This window comes from Salvia splendens, chromosome 8 (genome assembly GCF_004379255.2).
Source record: "Salvia splendens isolate huo1 chromosome 8, SspV2, whole genome shotgun sequence".
Classification (NCBI taxonomy): Eukaryota; Viridiplantae; Streptophyta; class Magnoliopsida; order Lamiales; family Lamiaceae; genus Salvia; species Salvia splendens.
This window is the reverse complement of record NC_056039.1, coordinates 31,148,594-31,166,050: the sequence shown is the minus strand read 5'-3', so window position 1 is coordinate 31,166,050 and position 17,457 is coordinate 31,148,594. Positions and strand designations below refer to the sequence as shown.

The 17,457-nt window shown below is 38.8% G+C and overlaps 1 protein-coding gene and 1 non-coding gene across 2 annotated transcripts; both read right to left on the bottom strand.

The window, feature by feature from the left end:
- Positions 1-13,035: 13,035 nt before the first annotated feature.
- Positions 13,036-13,231, bottom strand: LOC121746314. The gene has a single exon (XR_006039014.1). It is a non-coding gene; the product is annotated as a U2 spliceosomal RNA (small nuclear RNA).
- Positions 13,232-13,806: 575 nt separating this feature from the next.
- On the bottom strand, positions 13,807-16,751 carry LOC121745149 (nucleobase-ascorbate transporter 2). The gene is made up of 14 exons (XM_042138943.1): positions 16,459-16,751; positions 16,290-16,387; positions 16,016-16,192; positions 15,822-15,922; positions 15,663-15,738; positions 15,535-15,594; positions 15,270-15,454; positions 15,099-15,195; positions 14,929-15,015; positions 14,793-14,851; positions 14,626-14,717; positions 14,460-14,537; positions 14,216-14,376; positions 13,807-14,147 (listed from the first exon to the last, which is right to left on the bottom strand). The coding sequence occupies exons 1-14, from the start codon at positions 16,547-16,549 to the stop codon at positions 13,935-13,937; spliced, it is 1,575 nt and encodes a 524-aa protein (XP_041994877.1). The 5' UTR covers positions 16,550-16,751; the 3' UTR covers positions 13,807-13,934.
- Positions 16,752-17,457: the final 706 nt, after the last annotated feature.

Below are 17,457 nucleotides of genomic sequence, written 5' to 3'. Positions count from 1 at the left end.
ACAACGAATATTCGGCTTTAATTACCTCGTTTTCTATTTATTTACACTGCGATTATTTTAATTACAAAATTTGTGGGCTATTGGAGGTGTCCACTATAGTGAAGGAAATAGAATTTTGAGCTGTAGACAATAAAACTGGGACTATGGACAAAAACTGGGGTGGGGCTATTGGACTTGTCCGCCTTATAGTGGATACCCTTAGTATCTGGGGACCCCAAATCAATTAAATCTTATGCTTGCCTGGAAACTCAAGTTTGCCATCTAATTTCATCTCTCAAATCATCTTTTTATTTTTTCCCCTTTTTTTAAAGGGAAATGCTATGTGGCCACATTATGGCCGGCCATAAAATGACATTTTAGTAAAATTTAGATGTTATAGCTCAAATAGGTCATTTAATACTCCAATACTTTTACACTATTACCCTTTCTATTACCCTTTCTATTTAATTGTAATTGTTTTCCAATTTCATTTCCTTAATCCGATATTTACATTTCTTTTTTAATTTATTTATTTTATAATTTTCTATTTTCAGTAATTTATTTTTAAACAATTTTTTAGTCTAAGATTAAGTTTTTATCTTTCCCTAAATGTTTTTCAACTGATCATATTAAATTGAAATCAATAATAACTAAGTTGTAACACAATTAGATAGTCTATAATATTTAATCATGTTATAGTTTAAATTATCAATTATACTAAAAATGTAGGGTGCATTATAATATAATTTTAAAAATAAACATACTAATTATTTTTATATACTATGATATAGTTGTGTTTACATAATTATCTTTTTTCTCTTTATTGCAATGTTATAATTACTTAAATTCAATATATATAATAAAGCAAATTTAATGAATTTGTAATTGTACGGATGATAATTTTCTGAAAATACTGACTCCAATAATTTGCGTATCATGAGGTGCAAATGTTATAAGAAGTGAATTGTCGAATTTGTATTGGTATAAATGACGGTTGTCAACCATAGTTAATTATTGTGATTAATATGCATTTACAAACTACATAATAAATTAAAAATAAAAAAAATTCAACTACATGGGTTATACTTATATTTGCATAAAAAATATTAGGAGTTGTATATTTCAAGTAAATGGCACAATAGTCTCAACATGTTTACTCTTTTTGAGGTGTATCGATTTTGTTGAATTAGCATTAATCACACAAATATTTATTAATATTTTAAGTTTATGGCTAGCCATATTATGGCCATTTAGCATCACCCTTTTTTAAATAGGGAAATGGTAATAAGAGTATCCACATTGGGGCGCCTTAAAGCCCGTCCTATGCACCACCACGTTACCATTTTATCCTCCTGCCCTTCCACCTGCAGTGGGGCGCCCTAGGCATTTTCTTCTATTTGAATGTTTAAATAACTACAAAAATTGGGAAAAACCTTCATTTCATTTATAAAATTAATACATTACAATACGAATTAAAAAAAAAACTCAAACTCAGCGACGACGGTTACAGGCCCACACTTCTTCAATCATGTCGTTCATGAGCTGCGCATGGTCGTGTTGGTTGCGCATTGAGGCCTGTCTAGATAGAACCTTGACATACTTGGATTTTACATGATTTTAGAGGGTGGTTTTGTATGAATGTGATCATATTTCGTCTATTATTAGGCGTGTTTATATCTACTTCTCTATTATGTTGGTATGTTGACCTTTTTGTTAAGAATGTGTAGAAAAAGGTGTAAAATAGGTGGATATGCAGCAGCCTTGGTTTGAGACAATTCTTCTAGAGATTTTGAAGTCCAATCAACACCCACTGCATATCATTCTCTTCGTCTTCGAAAGAGCTTCGCGTGGGTATCTCAAACGCCCTAATCGGAGTTCGGATGAGAGAGATATGGCCGATCTACGAAAGCCGCGCACAGGTAACCCGGCCGGGTTAATTTACAGTGCAAAAATACAACCCGGCCGGGTTGAGCCAGAATCCAGCAACTGTCCTAAAATGGTGACCCGGCCGGGTTTAATTTCCAGTTCAAAAATACAACCCGGCCGGGTCGGATTGTCTGACGCGTCTGAAAGCTGAAAACGCGATTTTTGAAGGGAAATAAGAGGAGAAGAAGCCTAGGGTTCATTCTATTCCACACCTACCGCCCCTACACACACAAATACCCTCAAGAACACTTTGGAGAGAGAGATTTGAAGATTGAAGAGTCCACATCGAAAGATTGAAGCTTCACTCCATAGATCGATCTTACAGGAGTATTTAGTATCTTTATTTTATGTTTTTGATGGATTACTTTGTGTTGAACATGGCTTCCTTTATGAACATGAGTAGCTAAACTTTTCTTTTAGAATTCTTGGTGATGATGCACTAATTTCATAGTTTTTATCCAATTGATTTTGTTCTTGCCTTGCTCTTGTAGTTATTTGATTGTTCTTGAGTTTATTCCTTTCAATTGCTTGATCACCACTTGATTGTGTAGGATTAATTAGATTAATCGGGAGATGAAATAATTAATCCGGAAATAAGAATAATTCACACCTTAATACAATATAACTCGGGAGAGTTGAGGTTTTGAGTGAGGTCATTGACCTAATCGAGCTTTTGGGAGTTAGGAGTTTAGGATTAGAAGGGGACTTCGATCCTAGCACCTAATCTACAGGTTTTTCACCTCGGGAGGGGGTTTAATCTATAATTGTGGTCGGCTTAGTAACTCTAGAGACACCAAAAGGTAAGGCAAATCGATTGGATAAGAGCTTAGAATTGTGCATCGGATCCTTGAGTTCTGCAATTTTCTCCATATTATCTTTTCTCACCGTGTCTCCGTGTTCTTAGTTATTATTTGCTTATTATATGCTTTTATTAGTTGTTAGAACAAACCAAACGCTTCTTGATTGTCTAGATAGTAGTTAATCTTTGTTCGTGGTAGTTAAGTTGATACGAAATTGTCTCTGTGGGATACGATACTCTTGCTTACTAATTGCTACACTAGCCCCGTACACTTGCGGGTATCACTTGTGTTAAAATAAGTTGAGTCAAGTTTTTGGCGCCGTTGCCGGGGACAATTGTGTGTCATTATAGCTTAATATCGTGATAATAATTGAGATTACTAATCTAGATTTTACTTGCTTTATTTTTAATTTTTATTTTTGAGTTCTCTAATAGATGTGTTTCCTTGCTCAGGGTGTATGCACACGCGTTCTAAAGGTCCACCTCTAGAGCCTATCGATCTCGAGATTGAAGCATCCAACAGAAGGAGGAACGCGCAGAGAAGGTTAAACCAAAGGATTCGGGTTTCTTCACCCGCTCACAGGTGTCCACCCTCTCCTATCCAGAGAACTCCATCACCCAGTCCATCTCCACCTCCATCACCTATCCAGTACGAGCCTCATTCTCCAATTCTAATGGATAACGGGGAGGAGAACAACAATGAGGATCCTGTCATCCGCCAACTCCGTCTACAGCTGGTTGCCATGCAGAGGCAATTGGATGAACAGAATGTGAGGCCAGTGCCCGTGCAAAATCAATTTGCCTACAGACAGGTTGCTAATCCACCAGTCAACAATGCGGGGATAGCGGCCAACAGCTTCGAATTGAGACCGGGGTTGATAGACAGAGCAGAAGCAAACGCATTTGGTGGGACAGGTTCAGAAGATGCCAACAAGCACCTCACCAAGTTCATACAGATCAGCAACACAGTGAAGGCGAATGGGGTCACAGATGAGCAAGTCCGCCTCCGATTATTCCCATTCTCTTTGAAAGATGAGGCAAGGGACTGGTATGACAGCATGGGTCCTAACTCTGTGCCTACATGGGATGCAATGGTGGAGCTGTTCTTGGAGAAATATTATCCACCTAGCGAGGCACTCAAACGCCAAGCTGAGGTCATTCAATACAAGATGCACCCGCAGGAGAATATCATGGAGGCTTGGAAAAGGTTCAAGCAGCTGATGAGAAGATGCCCCAATCACGGGCTAACTCCGGGACAACAGATCTTAACCTTCTACAGGGGAGGCACGCTGGAAGCAATGCGTGAACTGAACATGAGCGCCGGAAGATCTCTCTTGAAATTGGGGGAAGCTGAAGCACTTGAAGTGATCGAGATGGTAGCTTCTAATGATGATGGATGGAGAAACGACAGAGGAAAATCATATAGGGTGGCATCCACCTCCGATAATGATAGGATTGATGCAATATCCAAGCAGCTGGAATTTCTAACTGACAAGCTTGGGTATATGGGAACAAGTCAGTTTGGGACTGAGATGCAACAAGGAGTCGAAGATGTAAACTACGTTCATCAAGGTGGCAACAACAGAAATTTCAACAATTACCACCCCAACCAAGGAGGAGGCAATTACAATCACTATGGGAACAAGGTGCATCCCAACTTATCATACGGGAACCCAAATAATGCCCTGCAACCCGGATTCCAGGTATCAAATGGCCAAATCATAGAACCGAGGAAGGATGAGCTGAAAGATGTGTTAATGGCCTTTATGAAGCAAACGGGAGAGTGCATGAAGGACTCCAACAAACGGCTAGTGCAGGTTGAAGCTAATGTGAATGACCTTAATATTCACATGAAGAGCATCGATAACCAGATGAGCCAGATTTCACAGGCAGTGGGTATTCAGCATCAACCGGGCCAATTTCCGTCACAAACAATTGTCAATCCTAAAGACTGTAAGGATTGCAAAGCCATTAATCTTAGGAGTGGAAAGAGCTATGATGGCCCAACCTTGCCTGCAGAGAAGGAGAAAATCTCTCAAGAAGAGGTGGTGGAAGAAGAAGAACCAGTGGAAGAGGTGCCGCCTCCCAAGGCAAGCATCGTGATACCTGCACCCCCTGCTGAGGTTAAGATCCCATTTCCACAGCGCGTGCAGAAGAAGAAACTAGATGATCACTTCTCTAGGTTTCTTGACATATTTAGAAAAGTGCACATCAACATCCCGTTGGTAGAGGCGTTACAGCAAAGGCCTACATATGCAAAGTTTCTAAAAGATGTGCTCTCCAAGAAGAAGAAGTGGACTGACTATGAGACGGTGAACATATCTGAAAATTGTAGTGCCATAATTCAGAAAAAGCTACCGGCCAAGCTTAAAGATCCTGGGAGTTTCAACATCTCATGCGTTATTGGAAATGACAGACAGACAAAGGCACTTTGTGATCTGGGGGCGAGCATAAATTTGATGCCATTATCATTTTTCAGAAAGATGAAGATCGGCACTCTCAAGCCGACAACAATAACACTACAGATGGCAGATAGAACAGTCACCTATCCTAAAGGAATTGTTGAGGACGTTCTTGTGAGGGTACATGACTTCATTTTTCCCGTCGATTTTGTAGTATTGGATATGGAAGAAGACGTGAATATACCGCTTATCCTGGGGCGCCCATTCCTTGCAACGGGAAAAGCATTGATAGATGTGGCAAAGGGAGAGCTCACTCTTCGTATGGGTAACAAACGTCACATCCTATCTATCTACAATGCTATGAAGAGTCGTGAGGAAGAAGAACTTGTTATGAAGAAAGAGTGCAAAGCTGTGCACGTTGTAGAGGTCCAAAAGGCACAAGAAATTGAGTCCACATTTGGGGATTTTTCTTTACCGCAATGGATGTTTGGTTCATGTGGTGGATCAACTTCTAAAGAAGAGACTACATCAAATCCTAAAGTGAAGGTGAAGAAAACAAAAGCAGAAAATTTATCCAAAGTGGAAACTGAAATTTCTGATGGAGCTCTGAAAAATACTTGGTGGAAGAAGAGATTGGCTATATCATATGCTTCCAAGATTGACAGAAAATCCAACGCCACCATTTATGGCGTGACATGATGCAGCTCATGGACGACGTCGAGCCAACGACGATAACCAAAGGCACTGTAGGGGAGGTAACCCCTAGTAGGTATCTTTTAATTCTTTTATTTCAGTTTGTTTTTGGTGTGTTTTATGTTGCTTGCATACCATGTTAGTCTCCCTTCTCCACCAACTTTTCAAACTTATTCTTTGCATAGCTTTGAATAAGTTTGGGGGGATGATATGGTGGATACGGACACTAACGAGGTACTTATCTTTTTGCTTTAGATTGATTAGTTGTGTTTTGTTGTTTTTATTTTGTTTTAGGATAGAATTGCTTTGTTTAAGAAATTCATGAAGTTTTGTGTTGTTTGGTTGTGATTGATTGCAAATTTTGGGCTTGAATTAAAAAAAAAAAAAAATTTGGTATAATTGGGGTGAAGACTAGTCTTCTATGATAAAAGAACCATCCATTTTGAGCTATCACTTGACCATTGACTTGAGAGTTTGAGTAATTGGGTGCATAAGTAACGAATTGCTTGTTTGTCTTGATTCATGCTATTTACCCAAGTGAGATTTTTGAGCCTTCAATTCTTTCATGTGTGTTTTATCATCAATTGTGCATGTGTTTCTAGAACTTGCTCCTGGTCTTCTTGAGTCTACAAAGTGACCTTAAATATAGGGGAAGATGTTAGGCCATCGTTGTTAGCCTCTTTTTTACCTAAACACTAACCTTAGTATATAACACCCTTGTTAGCCAAGTTTGAGCCTTAAGCCTTTTCTTTTGTCAAGCTAATCAAGTGGATTAGGAATCCTAGACTCTAAATTTGTTGAGATTTGAAAAAGAAGAGTTGGGAAAGTATAATTGAAAAAGGTTGGTTGAGTTTGTACTTAGAAAAAAAAGTGAATGAAAAAGAAAAAAAAAAGAAGAAAAAAAAAGGAAAAAGAAGAAAGAAAAAAAATTTGTATATAGAGAATAATTTGAGGTCTTTGGAAGTTGGGAAGAAATTAGACAAAGTCTAGTTTTTATCTAGAAGTGTTTTGAGAATGGTTGAAGTTAAAAGTTGATTGTTGTGATTTCTTGGGATTTTACGTTTTGGGAATTTCAGTCACTTTAGCCAAATATTTCCTCACCTTACCAAAGAGCCTACATTATAACCTAAATAAAAGACCTTTCGGACTCTTGATTTATTGTCACACGAGGTAGAGGAGAGGTCAGACATTGAGCAAGCTTATGGTAAACCATGCATTTTTGCTTGATTTGAGTGACTACTTGATACGTTATACACTTTTTAGTGAGGTGAATATACACACATATATACATCCCGAGTGAAGTACGAATCCAAGGTGATATACGAGTTAGTAGCAAAAGTGCATTCGACAGCTTAACTTGATGGAATTTGTATTGTGATATGCTCCTTTATTCCATATTCTTTGAGACGATGATGATGTCTAAAACCCCTTTAAATCCAAGTCTTCTTTTAATTCTTTTTCTTCATTGCTCGAGGACTAGCAATTATGTAAGTTTGGGGGAGTTGACATACTTGGATTTTACATGATTTTAGAGGGTGGTTTTGTATGAATGTGATCATATTTCGTCTATTATTAGGCGTGTTTATATCTACTTCTCTATTATGTTGGTATGTTGACCTTTTTGTTAAGAATGTGTAGAAAAAGGTGTAAAATAGGTGGATATGCAGCAGCCTTGGTTTGAGACAATTCTTCTAGAGATTTTGAAGTCCAATCAACACCCATTGCATATCATTCTCTTCGTCTTCGAAAGAGCTTCGCGTGGGTATCTCAAACGCCCTAATCGGAGTTCGGATGAGAGAGATATGGCCGATCTACGAAAGCCGCGCACAGGTAACCCGGCCGGGTTAATTTACAGTGCAAAAATACAACCCGGCCGGGTTGAGCCAGAATCCAGCAACTGTCCTAAAATGGTGACCCGGCCGGGTTTAATTTCCAGTTCAAAAATACAACCCGGCCGGGTCGGATTGTCTGACGCGTCTGAAAGCTGAAAACGCGATTTTTGAAGGAAAATAAGAGGAGAAGAAGCCTAGGGTTCATTCTATTCCACACCTACCGCCCCTACACACACAAATACCCTCAAGAACACTTTGGAGAGAGAGATTTGAAGATTGAAGAGTCCACATCGAAAGATTGAAGCTTCACTCCATAGATCGATCTTACAGGAGTATTTAGTATCTTTATTTTATGTTTTTGATGGATTACTTTGTGTTGAACATGGCTTCCTTTATGAACATGAGTAGCTAAACTTTTCTTTTAGAATTCTTGGTGATGATGCACTAATTTCATAGTTTTTATCCAATTGATTTTGTTCTTGCCTTGCTCTTGTAGTTATTTGATTGTTCTTGAGTTTATTCCTTTCAATTGCTTGATCACCACTTGATTGTGTAGGATTAATTAGATTAATCGGGAGATGAAATAATTAATCCGGAAATAAGAATAATTCACACCTTAATACAATATAACTCGGGAGAGTTGAGGTTTTGAGTGAGGTCATTGACCTAATCGAGCTTTTGGGAGTTAGGAGTTTAGGATTAGAAGGGGACTTCGATCCTAGCACCTAATCTACAGGTTTTTCACCTCGGGAGGGGGTTTAATCTATAATTGTGGTCGGCTTAGTAACTCTAGAGACACCAAAAGGTAAGGCAAATCGATTGGATAAGAGCTTAGAATTGTGCATCGTATCCTTGAGTTCTGCAATTTTCTCCATATTATCTTTTCTCACCGTGTCTCCGTGTTCTTAGTTATTATTTGCTTATTATATGCTTTTATTAGTTGTTAGAACAAACCAAACGCTTCTTGATTGTCTAGATAGTAGTTAATCTTTGTTCGTGGTAGTTAAGTTGATACGAAATTGTCTCTGTGGGATACGATACTCTTGCTTACTAATTGCTACACTAGCCCCGTACACTTGCGGGTATCACTTGTGTTAAAATAAGTTGAGTCAAACCTCATTGAAACCCGTCGGTAATCCTTGAGCGGGGACGGGGTCGCCGTGCTGGAGGAGCTAGATGCACCTTCGTCATCGGTCCAATCGGTGATGCTCCTACCTTCATGTTCGACTATGCGAGAAATGTTCGTATGAAAATTAGAATGACAATCGAGGTTTAAATAGACAAATTTCGAAGAAAAAAAAATAAAAACGCGTTGCATCGTCCGCGTCGCCCATAGTGGGCGGACGATGCCCTATCCTCCTGCGCTTCGTCCGCGGACTAAGCTTAGGGCGCGGACGACGCATCGTCCATCGTCCGTGCACCCACAGTGGCGGACGATGCCGCGCCCGAGGCATCGGGCGACCTATCGTCCGTCCCACTGTGGATGCCCTAACAAAATCACAAACCTATCTTTTATATAGACGATGAGATTCATCATACAAAACTTACTAACTTTGCCTCTTAATCTACCTGGATAAGAATAACATCTCTATCTATTTATCCTAGACAAGAATAACATCTCTACGACTCTATCTATTATGCTAGAAGAACGAAAAATTGATAAAATATTTTCCCTTCAATCAACAGATTGAGGTTGAGGTTGAATTAATTTTTTTTTTTTTGAGAAAAGAGAAAATTTCATATATACTAAGATGTTTCTTCTAATACAATAGTCAAAATATTTTTAGGAATAAAATTTACACCCACAAAATTTGAACACCTAGATAACAAGTGAGCAACATGATTACAAGTTCTATGGATGAAATTAAAATTGATGACGAGAACTCTTCTCGCAACTGCCAAGATATCATCCTTTATCACATCACTATAAGGATCAAGTTCAACATCCCCATGTAATCCTCTCATCAAATTTTAGTTATCACTTTGCACATATAAATTGGATATATTTTGTAAAAGAGTCATATTCAAACCATAACGAACAGCAATACCATCCATCAACGTTGTCGAACCAGCTGCTTTAACTTCAGTCTTGCATGCATGCGAACATAACCATCCCCTTTTCATCTCTAAATATCACACCTAGACCAACTTGACCATCATGGAGCATATTTATATCACTATTCATAATAAAAGTGCTCGTTTAAGGAGGTTTTCATCTCTGAAACATGTGGTGTTCAGCTCTATTTTCTGTATCCCGTTCAAAAGTATCAGATATTTCCATCCAACTTTTATGGGCCCTCAAAAGAATTTCTTTCCAATGAAAGGATTTTTTTTCTCAAAGTAAAATTCATTTCTCCTCTTCCAAATATTCCATGCAATACAAGCAAAAAGTGTAAAGGCTTTTTGAGGTTGAATTACTAAGGATACGCGACGTGTAGACATAAATGTGAGTTATAATTATAAAATTGGACTTATATATGGTTTATTTCACTATTAATTGAATATTTTAAAACCATGTGAAGATAGCTTGAACTATTCCGTGCATTTAATTTAACATGTAGGCATCGTTTGGTAGCCATGTCATGTTTCGACTAGACATGATACAATTCGTGATATTTATCATAGTTTCAACTTGTTTATTTACCTTGATTGGGTGTTTGATAGCTTAAGATAATTACGAGTTATCATATTTAAGTGTTTGGTACAACAAGTTACAAATAAGGATAAAATTATGATTGTCAAAAGTATCCTCATTAATTTAAATTAATCCCTAAACTATCCTTAAAGAATAATTGTTGTCTCTCTCTTCTACGGCTCTCTGTCTACTACACTTCTCCAAATTTCCAATATCCCAAAATCACCATCTTCCTCATTTTCTCTCTACTATACTTCTCCAAATTCCCAAAACCACCGTCTTCCTCAATCTCCTCTCCACGCACTGGCGATTCTCCATGGCGCCACCACCGTCACCGCCTTCCCTCTCCCTTCCCCCTCGTCTCCCTCGTCTCCCTCTCTCTATGGATCGTGCTCTCTCTCTCTCTGTCCACTCTCTGAGTTGGACAAACTCAATCCTTTGCAACGTAATGTCAAGATCTGTATTAAATTTGAACAAGCTCAAGAGGCCAGGTTTAACAAAAATCTGCAAATGAGCAAATCACCATGTCAGTAGCTGCAATGTGTCCGGAGATGATATAGTCACACAATTAGAGATTGGAGAAATAGTCCAACAAATTAGCATTGAAATAGGCCAAGCGATTTGAGGGTTTTTTCAAGGTATTTCAGGTAAATCTTGAAGAATACTTGCAAAAGTCCTAACCTTGATTCAGAAATAGAGTCGCCGGAAGAAATGGATTCACCGGATGTTTGAGTTGCCGGAAGAAATGGAGGGAGGCAGAATGAGAGTATTGTGGAAGAACTTCTTGTCCCAATTTTTTTGAAGTGGGGATTATTTTTTGTGTAGTGAGGCGTTTATTTTGGATTAGGTTTAGAAAATTTTAAATTATGGGTAAAAATGTATTTTGTAAAATTAACTAGGTATTCTTGATATGTAACATGGCAAAATGGTTGGTTACATATATCATTGAAACATAGATTTTTCAATGGGCTTTGTGCGGGCCGGATACAAAACACGGGCTATTAAGTTTACTAACATAGCTACCAAATGCACAAATAAACCCGGATTAATCCCCTTATCTAGCCGTAACATAGCTACCAAACGGCCCCGTAGTATATTTAATTTTTGCTTTACTCATCTTCCCATTATAGTTGTTATTGGCTCACACGTCAATTATTTGGTGTGTGCTTATAAAGTTATAATTTTTAAAATATAGATCTATGTATTTTTATAGGACTTATAAGATGTTAAATTATTCCTTTGGTTATATTTTTAAAAAAAATTATACACATACCTGGTTTCAACAACCTGATATAGTATTTGATATTGCCATTGCTGATCTGTAAAGATTCTTGATAGAATTGAACACAATATCAAGAATCAAATTGAAGCTGCTGGCTGTTTGATTACTATACATGAACAGGCAATTCAATGCAGATTAAATCAGAACAAATTCCCAGGAAAAAACCAAGGGAGAATGAATGCTAAAACTAGACAAGCCATCAAGATATTACAAAGTGGCTGCCCCTGCAAACATCGTCTGCCTCCATACGATGCGCTGCTGTCGCCCCCATCGCCTCCTCGTCTCCCCTCGCTCCACTCCTCCATGAAACCGCTGTCGTCAACACCACTTATATTCCTTGCAGCCTCTCCACATATTTCACACAATCTACAACCCCATAAATTTTGCATAAACCAAACCAGCAATATCTGATAACTAACAATCAAACTAAGTAAACAGATAAGGTAAAAGACAGAATTACCTCTTCCCTTTAACGCTAAACCAAGCCTTGGCGCATTGCAAGTGAGCAAATCCAAGCTCGCCTTTACATCCACAGCCAAGCTCGATCAACTCAGCCCCGCTCTTCCCAATCTCCTTTGCACTCAAATGGCATACTCTACAAACCCTCTCATCCACCGAGCCAGACGAGCATGCCTCCCCCCGCTCCACATCCACCACCGATGACTTGTTTCGACCTTCCAAGTCACTGCCTCCTATTGCAATCACAACTTCCAACTTTCTTGAACTGTCACATGAGTCTTTGTTGCTATCCTTCAGCTCTTGATCCATTAGCCTTCTCTTACAGAATCAAATCATCAGTTTACATGGCATACTTTTATTGGGTAATGGGAAGGAGAAGAGTGAGGGGGTGGTGGTGGAGTTCCACTATTGTATTGATAAACAAGTGGTATATGAAAAAACAGAGGATTTGCCCAGCCTGTCGCTCTCGAAATGACTTCTTCTCCGCCTTGGGTTGGAAGTTGACTTCTCTCTCTCTCTCTCTCTCTCTCTCTCTCTCTCTCTCTCTCTCTAATTGGCTATAGACAATTGTATTTCTGTTGGTTCCGAACCCAGAGCAAGCAAGAGCTGGTTGACATTAGTTATTACAAATGATTTTGGGCTTATTATCTATGTGAGTTGTAACTTTGTATCTCAAATCATTGAAATTTCTCAACAAATGATTGATGGCTTTCTTTAATCTGTCCTTAATTTGATGACTGATTGATGGCTTTCTTTAATCTGTCCTTAATTTAATGTCATCAGTTTAGCTATATATTCCAACTACTAAAGGAAAGTTTTGGTCAAACATGGTAAATTTTGTTATCTTGGAAAAGCAAGAAGAATAGTTTGCATAATGGAGACGTTAAGGGCGTTTACTATGAAAGATCAGTCTAAATAGATGAGAATGGAATATATGCTGAATTTTAGCTAACTTTGCTTGATTGAAAGAGTCTCAAAGTTCTTTTATCCAGAATTCCAAACACAGTCATAAAATTTAACTAAAATTGATGGGGTGTGCCAGGCCCAAGCAGTAGTGCAACGCATGGACGACACTTGAAGGCCCAAGTAGCAAGCTACTTTGACGAGCCTTCCCACTTAAAAAATAAATTTAATATCATGTGAACTAATGACCCACATATCAGATATTAAACTGATAAGAACAGATACTACACTTGATCTTAGCCAAAAGGCCGAGAAAGGTATGAGTTTTAAAAGCAAGGCCCTTCTTATTTTATAGTCCTCTTCCTTCATATCACTATTCAGTCGTTTTCGATGTTGGATTAGAGTAACTTTCTCAAATTCCAAACCCAGCTTTTTCACCTTTCACTGAAACAAACAATATCTCACTCTCTTGTCGATCAATGGCTGCAGTGAAGAGTAGAGTCGAGTTGATCTAAGGTGAGAAAGGCCCTCTTAGCTAGCTTCTTCGAGGTTCCTTTTTGAGTTTTGAAGTGACTGAGACTCGTTCACATAAAACATGCCTTTAAATTTTAATTCATTTGCCCATTAAAAAAAAAGGAATCACTGCCTTGTGATCTATAGGTAACCATTTTCTTCTGATATGTGCAGAAACTCAGATGAAAATGCAACTTCCACGCCTTAAAGTTCATAACAAAACATGAAGCATCAACGAGTTTGTTGGACACAGCTCGATCGCAGCAGAACGGATGAGGCAGCAAATCCTTCCAAGTAGTATCTGCTTGCATTTTTTGAGTGATATTAGAGTTAAATTTTGTGCTTGATTGATTGCTCCAAAACACACATGACAAGGAGAGGAATGTGATAGAATTTAGTGTTATTTTGATTAAATAAGATGGAATAACCCAAGCCAAAAGAGATGGTTGGAACAAATGAAAAAATAATAGACAAGGGGAGAGTGGTGATCAATCAAAACACTGATAGGGGATCATGATGGAGGGAAGAATCTGTTGAGGTTGAAAGGTAGAGTGTAGAACTCCTCGTTGCGAGAGTCTCCTTTGAAGGTTCTGAACTTGGCCCACCAAGGCATCCCGCGCTCCTTGGCGCTGTCCTTGTAGTCCAGTGTGTTGTCGAGGAACACAGAGACGAGGAAGGCCACAGTAGGGGACGACAAGAATATGGTGTTGAGCAGATCATTGAACTGCATTAAGTAATAAGTTATGATGCAATTCCTTGAGAAGAAACAAAGAAAAACAAAGTGAAACTGACCCATCCAGCCTTGGTATGAGCAGGGCTATGAAGAGCGGCACTCGTGTATTCTCTGAAGTACTCAGGAATGGACAGTCCGAGGAAGAGCGACACCCCAACTATGAAAAGGTTCCTCATCGAGTTCATGTCTGTGAACTGAAGGAACGACAGCCCCACTGAAGCTGCACCATCATCAATCAACCATTTAATCACCTTTTACATGGAACAAGACGAAGAGGAAGAAGAAGATGGAAAGAACGCTCACCAACAAGGCCGAACATAACGCAATATATAGCTGCAAATATAGTGAAAGGTATTGATGCAAATAATGCTCCAAACTTGCCTGCACATATTCAAACATGTCACTAAAAGACTCTAATCAATCTCTTTCTTGGGGGGTTCTGAGATTTTGATGATATGATAATGCTTACCTAGAATAGCGAAGAAGATCATGAAACCAGCCGAAATTTGGATTACGCGACGACTGCCAACTCTAGTGCTTCCAAGAAGGCCAATATTTTCACTGTTTTCGTGTAGAGAGAGGTCAGAGGAAGTAATCCTATAATCAAAAGCCATTGAGACAGAATGAAACACTCACACAGAAACTGTGGATCCAGTAGCCGTCCCGAACATACCATCCAACAGAATCCCAATGCCCTATACATACATTAATGAGTTCCATAATGTCAGAGAAGAAAGAGAGGGAGAGAGAGCGATGGAGAGGAAGTAGAGACCTGCCAGCCGATTCCGCGGCTAAGAACATGAGCAGGAGGTGGTGTGGCACTTGCCAAACGAGACGCTGCCTTATATGCTCCGGTTGACTACATTACAAGACAAGAGAAAGGCATTTGAGAGCAATGAGCAAATCAATTACTTTGAAAATAAATGTAGAATTCTGATGTACCTCAATCATGGAGACTAGTACAGCAGCCATCATTCCAAAAGCATGGCCAGCATCGAATGTAGGCGCGCCCCACTGAAGTGGATATGGGATTTTGATCCTATTCAAGAACCAATCTTTACATGAGTTTTCAATTCATAGAGAATGGAATGACGTCCCATCAAACTAACTGACCATGGTGCAGAAGAGATGAGGTTTGCTTTGTCAGTGCGGCAATGCATCTGAGTTAACTCGGGATGATGCTTGTATGCACCACTTGCTGTTAGGAGGTGTGCATAAGCCCATATAACCATCACTGATAGCAGAAGACCGAATCGCTCCAACACCGGGATATCTCTTGTTTGGAAGTGCTTCAAGTACTATTCAACATACCAAAACATAGCCATTATAGCCAATCATACCTACTTCAATTAAATTGATATTGGTTAGTTCACATTACCTGAGAGAAGGCAATGAACAAGATCAGCATTGGAATGCCTATTTCTACACATCGTCCAACCTGAATAACCACTTAGTAGCTCATCAATTACTCACCATTATTTCTAGTCAAAACATATAAACACATACCACTGGAAAGCCTCTATCAAGAAGACCAAATCCCACTAAAGAAATAACTGGAGCCATCCCAAGTGGACTGAAAAACCTGATCAAGAAACCATTTTTATTCCAATTAACTCAACTCACAAATAAAAGAGTTCCATATTTATCTGAGTGTAAAATATATACCTGGAACATATAGCCCACAGCTGACTATAGCCCAAAATTATCTGCACACTCGAAGCTACAATCAATGCACCTTGTATTGCTCTCATTGAACTCTCAAATCTCTACAATTAGTAGCAAATATTCAAATTAATCCATCACAAAACACGGCTATGTACTGAGTCAAACTCAACATGCAACAGAAAAGCAGAGCATACCGCATGAGGGTCTGTGATTCTCTGCAAAGATGGATCATGGATGATTGAAATTATAGGGACCATGAATGCCCATGACCCTCCTATAACAGTAGGTAACCTCGTTCCAAACATGGTCTGAAGCAGAGTGTTTACACCTCCAACAAACAGCAATGTTTGAACCACCCTCACTTTATCATCCTAACCACAAAACAAAATCATAAATACCTTAACCCTCCTCACAGCTCAGTCAACTTCTTCATGACTAGTTAAGTTTATAAAATAGAAAGTGGATTACATCGTTTCCGCCCATCAACGGTACAAGAAAGGTTGGAATCATCACAGCCGTTCCCAACGCCAAAATATAATGCTGGAATCCAAGTGCTATTGCTTCCGCTGTTTTTACATGAAAAAATCAGAGGTTTAACTCCCACAAAACGAACAAGGCGGAGGAGATATCAGCCTACCCCAAGAAGGATTAGAATCGATGCAATACTCCAAGCCTTGGAGCTGGTCCATTGGTGGATGACTTATTTCCTCTGGTTTTGGAGTAGCCATCACCACTCACTCACTCTATCTCAAGCTTCACTCACTCTAAAAGGGATGAATCAACAATACAGCAAGATCTAATGCAAGTCTTAGTTTGTCAATTAGATAGAAAGCAATGGGAAAAGTTAAAGGAGGAATAGAGGAAAAGAAAAGCAGAAAAAGTTGACACAGGAGGAGAGGAAATGAGACAGGGAGTCAATGTGATTGGACCATAATCATGTATTTGAATATTTATATGATCATGTAGGGCGGTCCGAAAGATATAGAGAGAGTGTAAAACTTTTTCTTGAGCTTTGTTTGTTTGGTATTTTCCTTATTTTTGGAGAGTGAATTCCGATAATGCCCCTCGAGGAACTGCCAAAACAAGATGTTACCGTTGGACTCTGGATTTCTGACTACTATTTTTTTATTTGGTGAACTCTATTTATTTAGCAACCGGAAAGCGACTAACTTCTCTTTTTTTTTAAGAATAATTTTGATGAGTGAATATTATATAGTGCGATGAAAAGATGGTGAATGTTTGCAGAAATATGGAATATACTTTGTCATGGCTAAAAGATGAAAAGATTGTATTCACGTAATCCTAGCTAGTAATTAATTAGGTTCATTTCTATTAAATTACAATTAAAATATCAACGTCTCTATTGCCAGTGGAAGGACAAAACAGCTTTGATATTCGAGCTCCCTGCTATTCTATCTCTCTCTCTCTCTCTCTCTCCAGCTTTGGGTGGAGAGGGAAGCCGAAATTCATGGCATTTTAAGTCTCTTCTCTTTCAGCCAAACAAACATTTTAGAAAAGTGACCCACCAAATGTAATGCTACTCAACTTTAAGGCGTGTTTAGTTACCCTGATATGAGAAAGTGAGATATAAAACTGAGTTAGAATTGAAGGAGTAGGGCCCACTTAATTAACACCA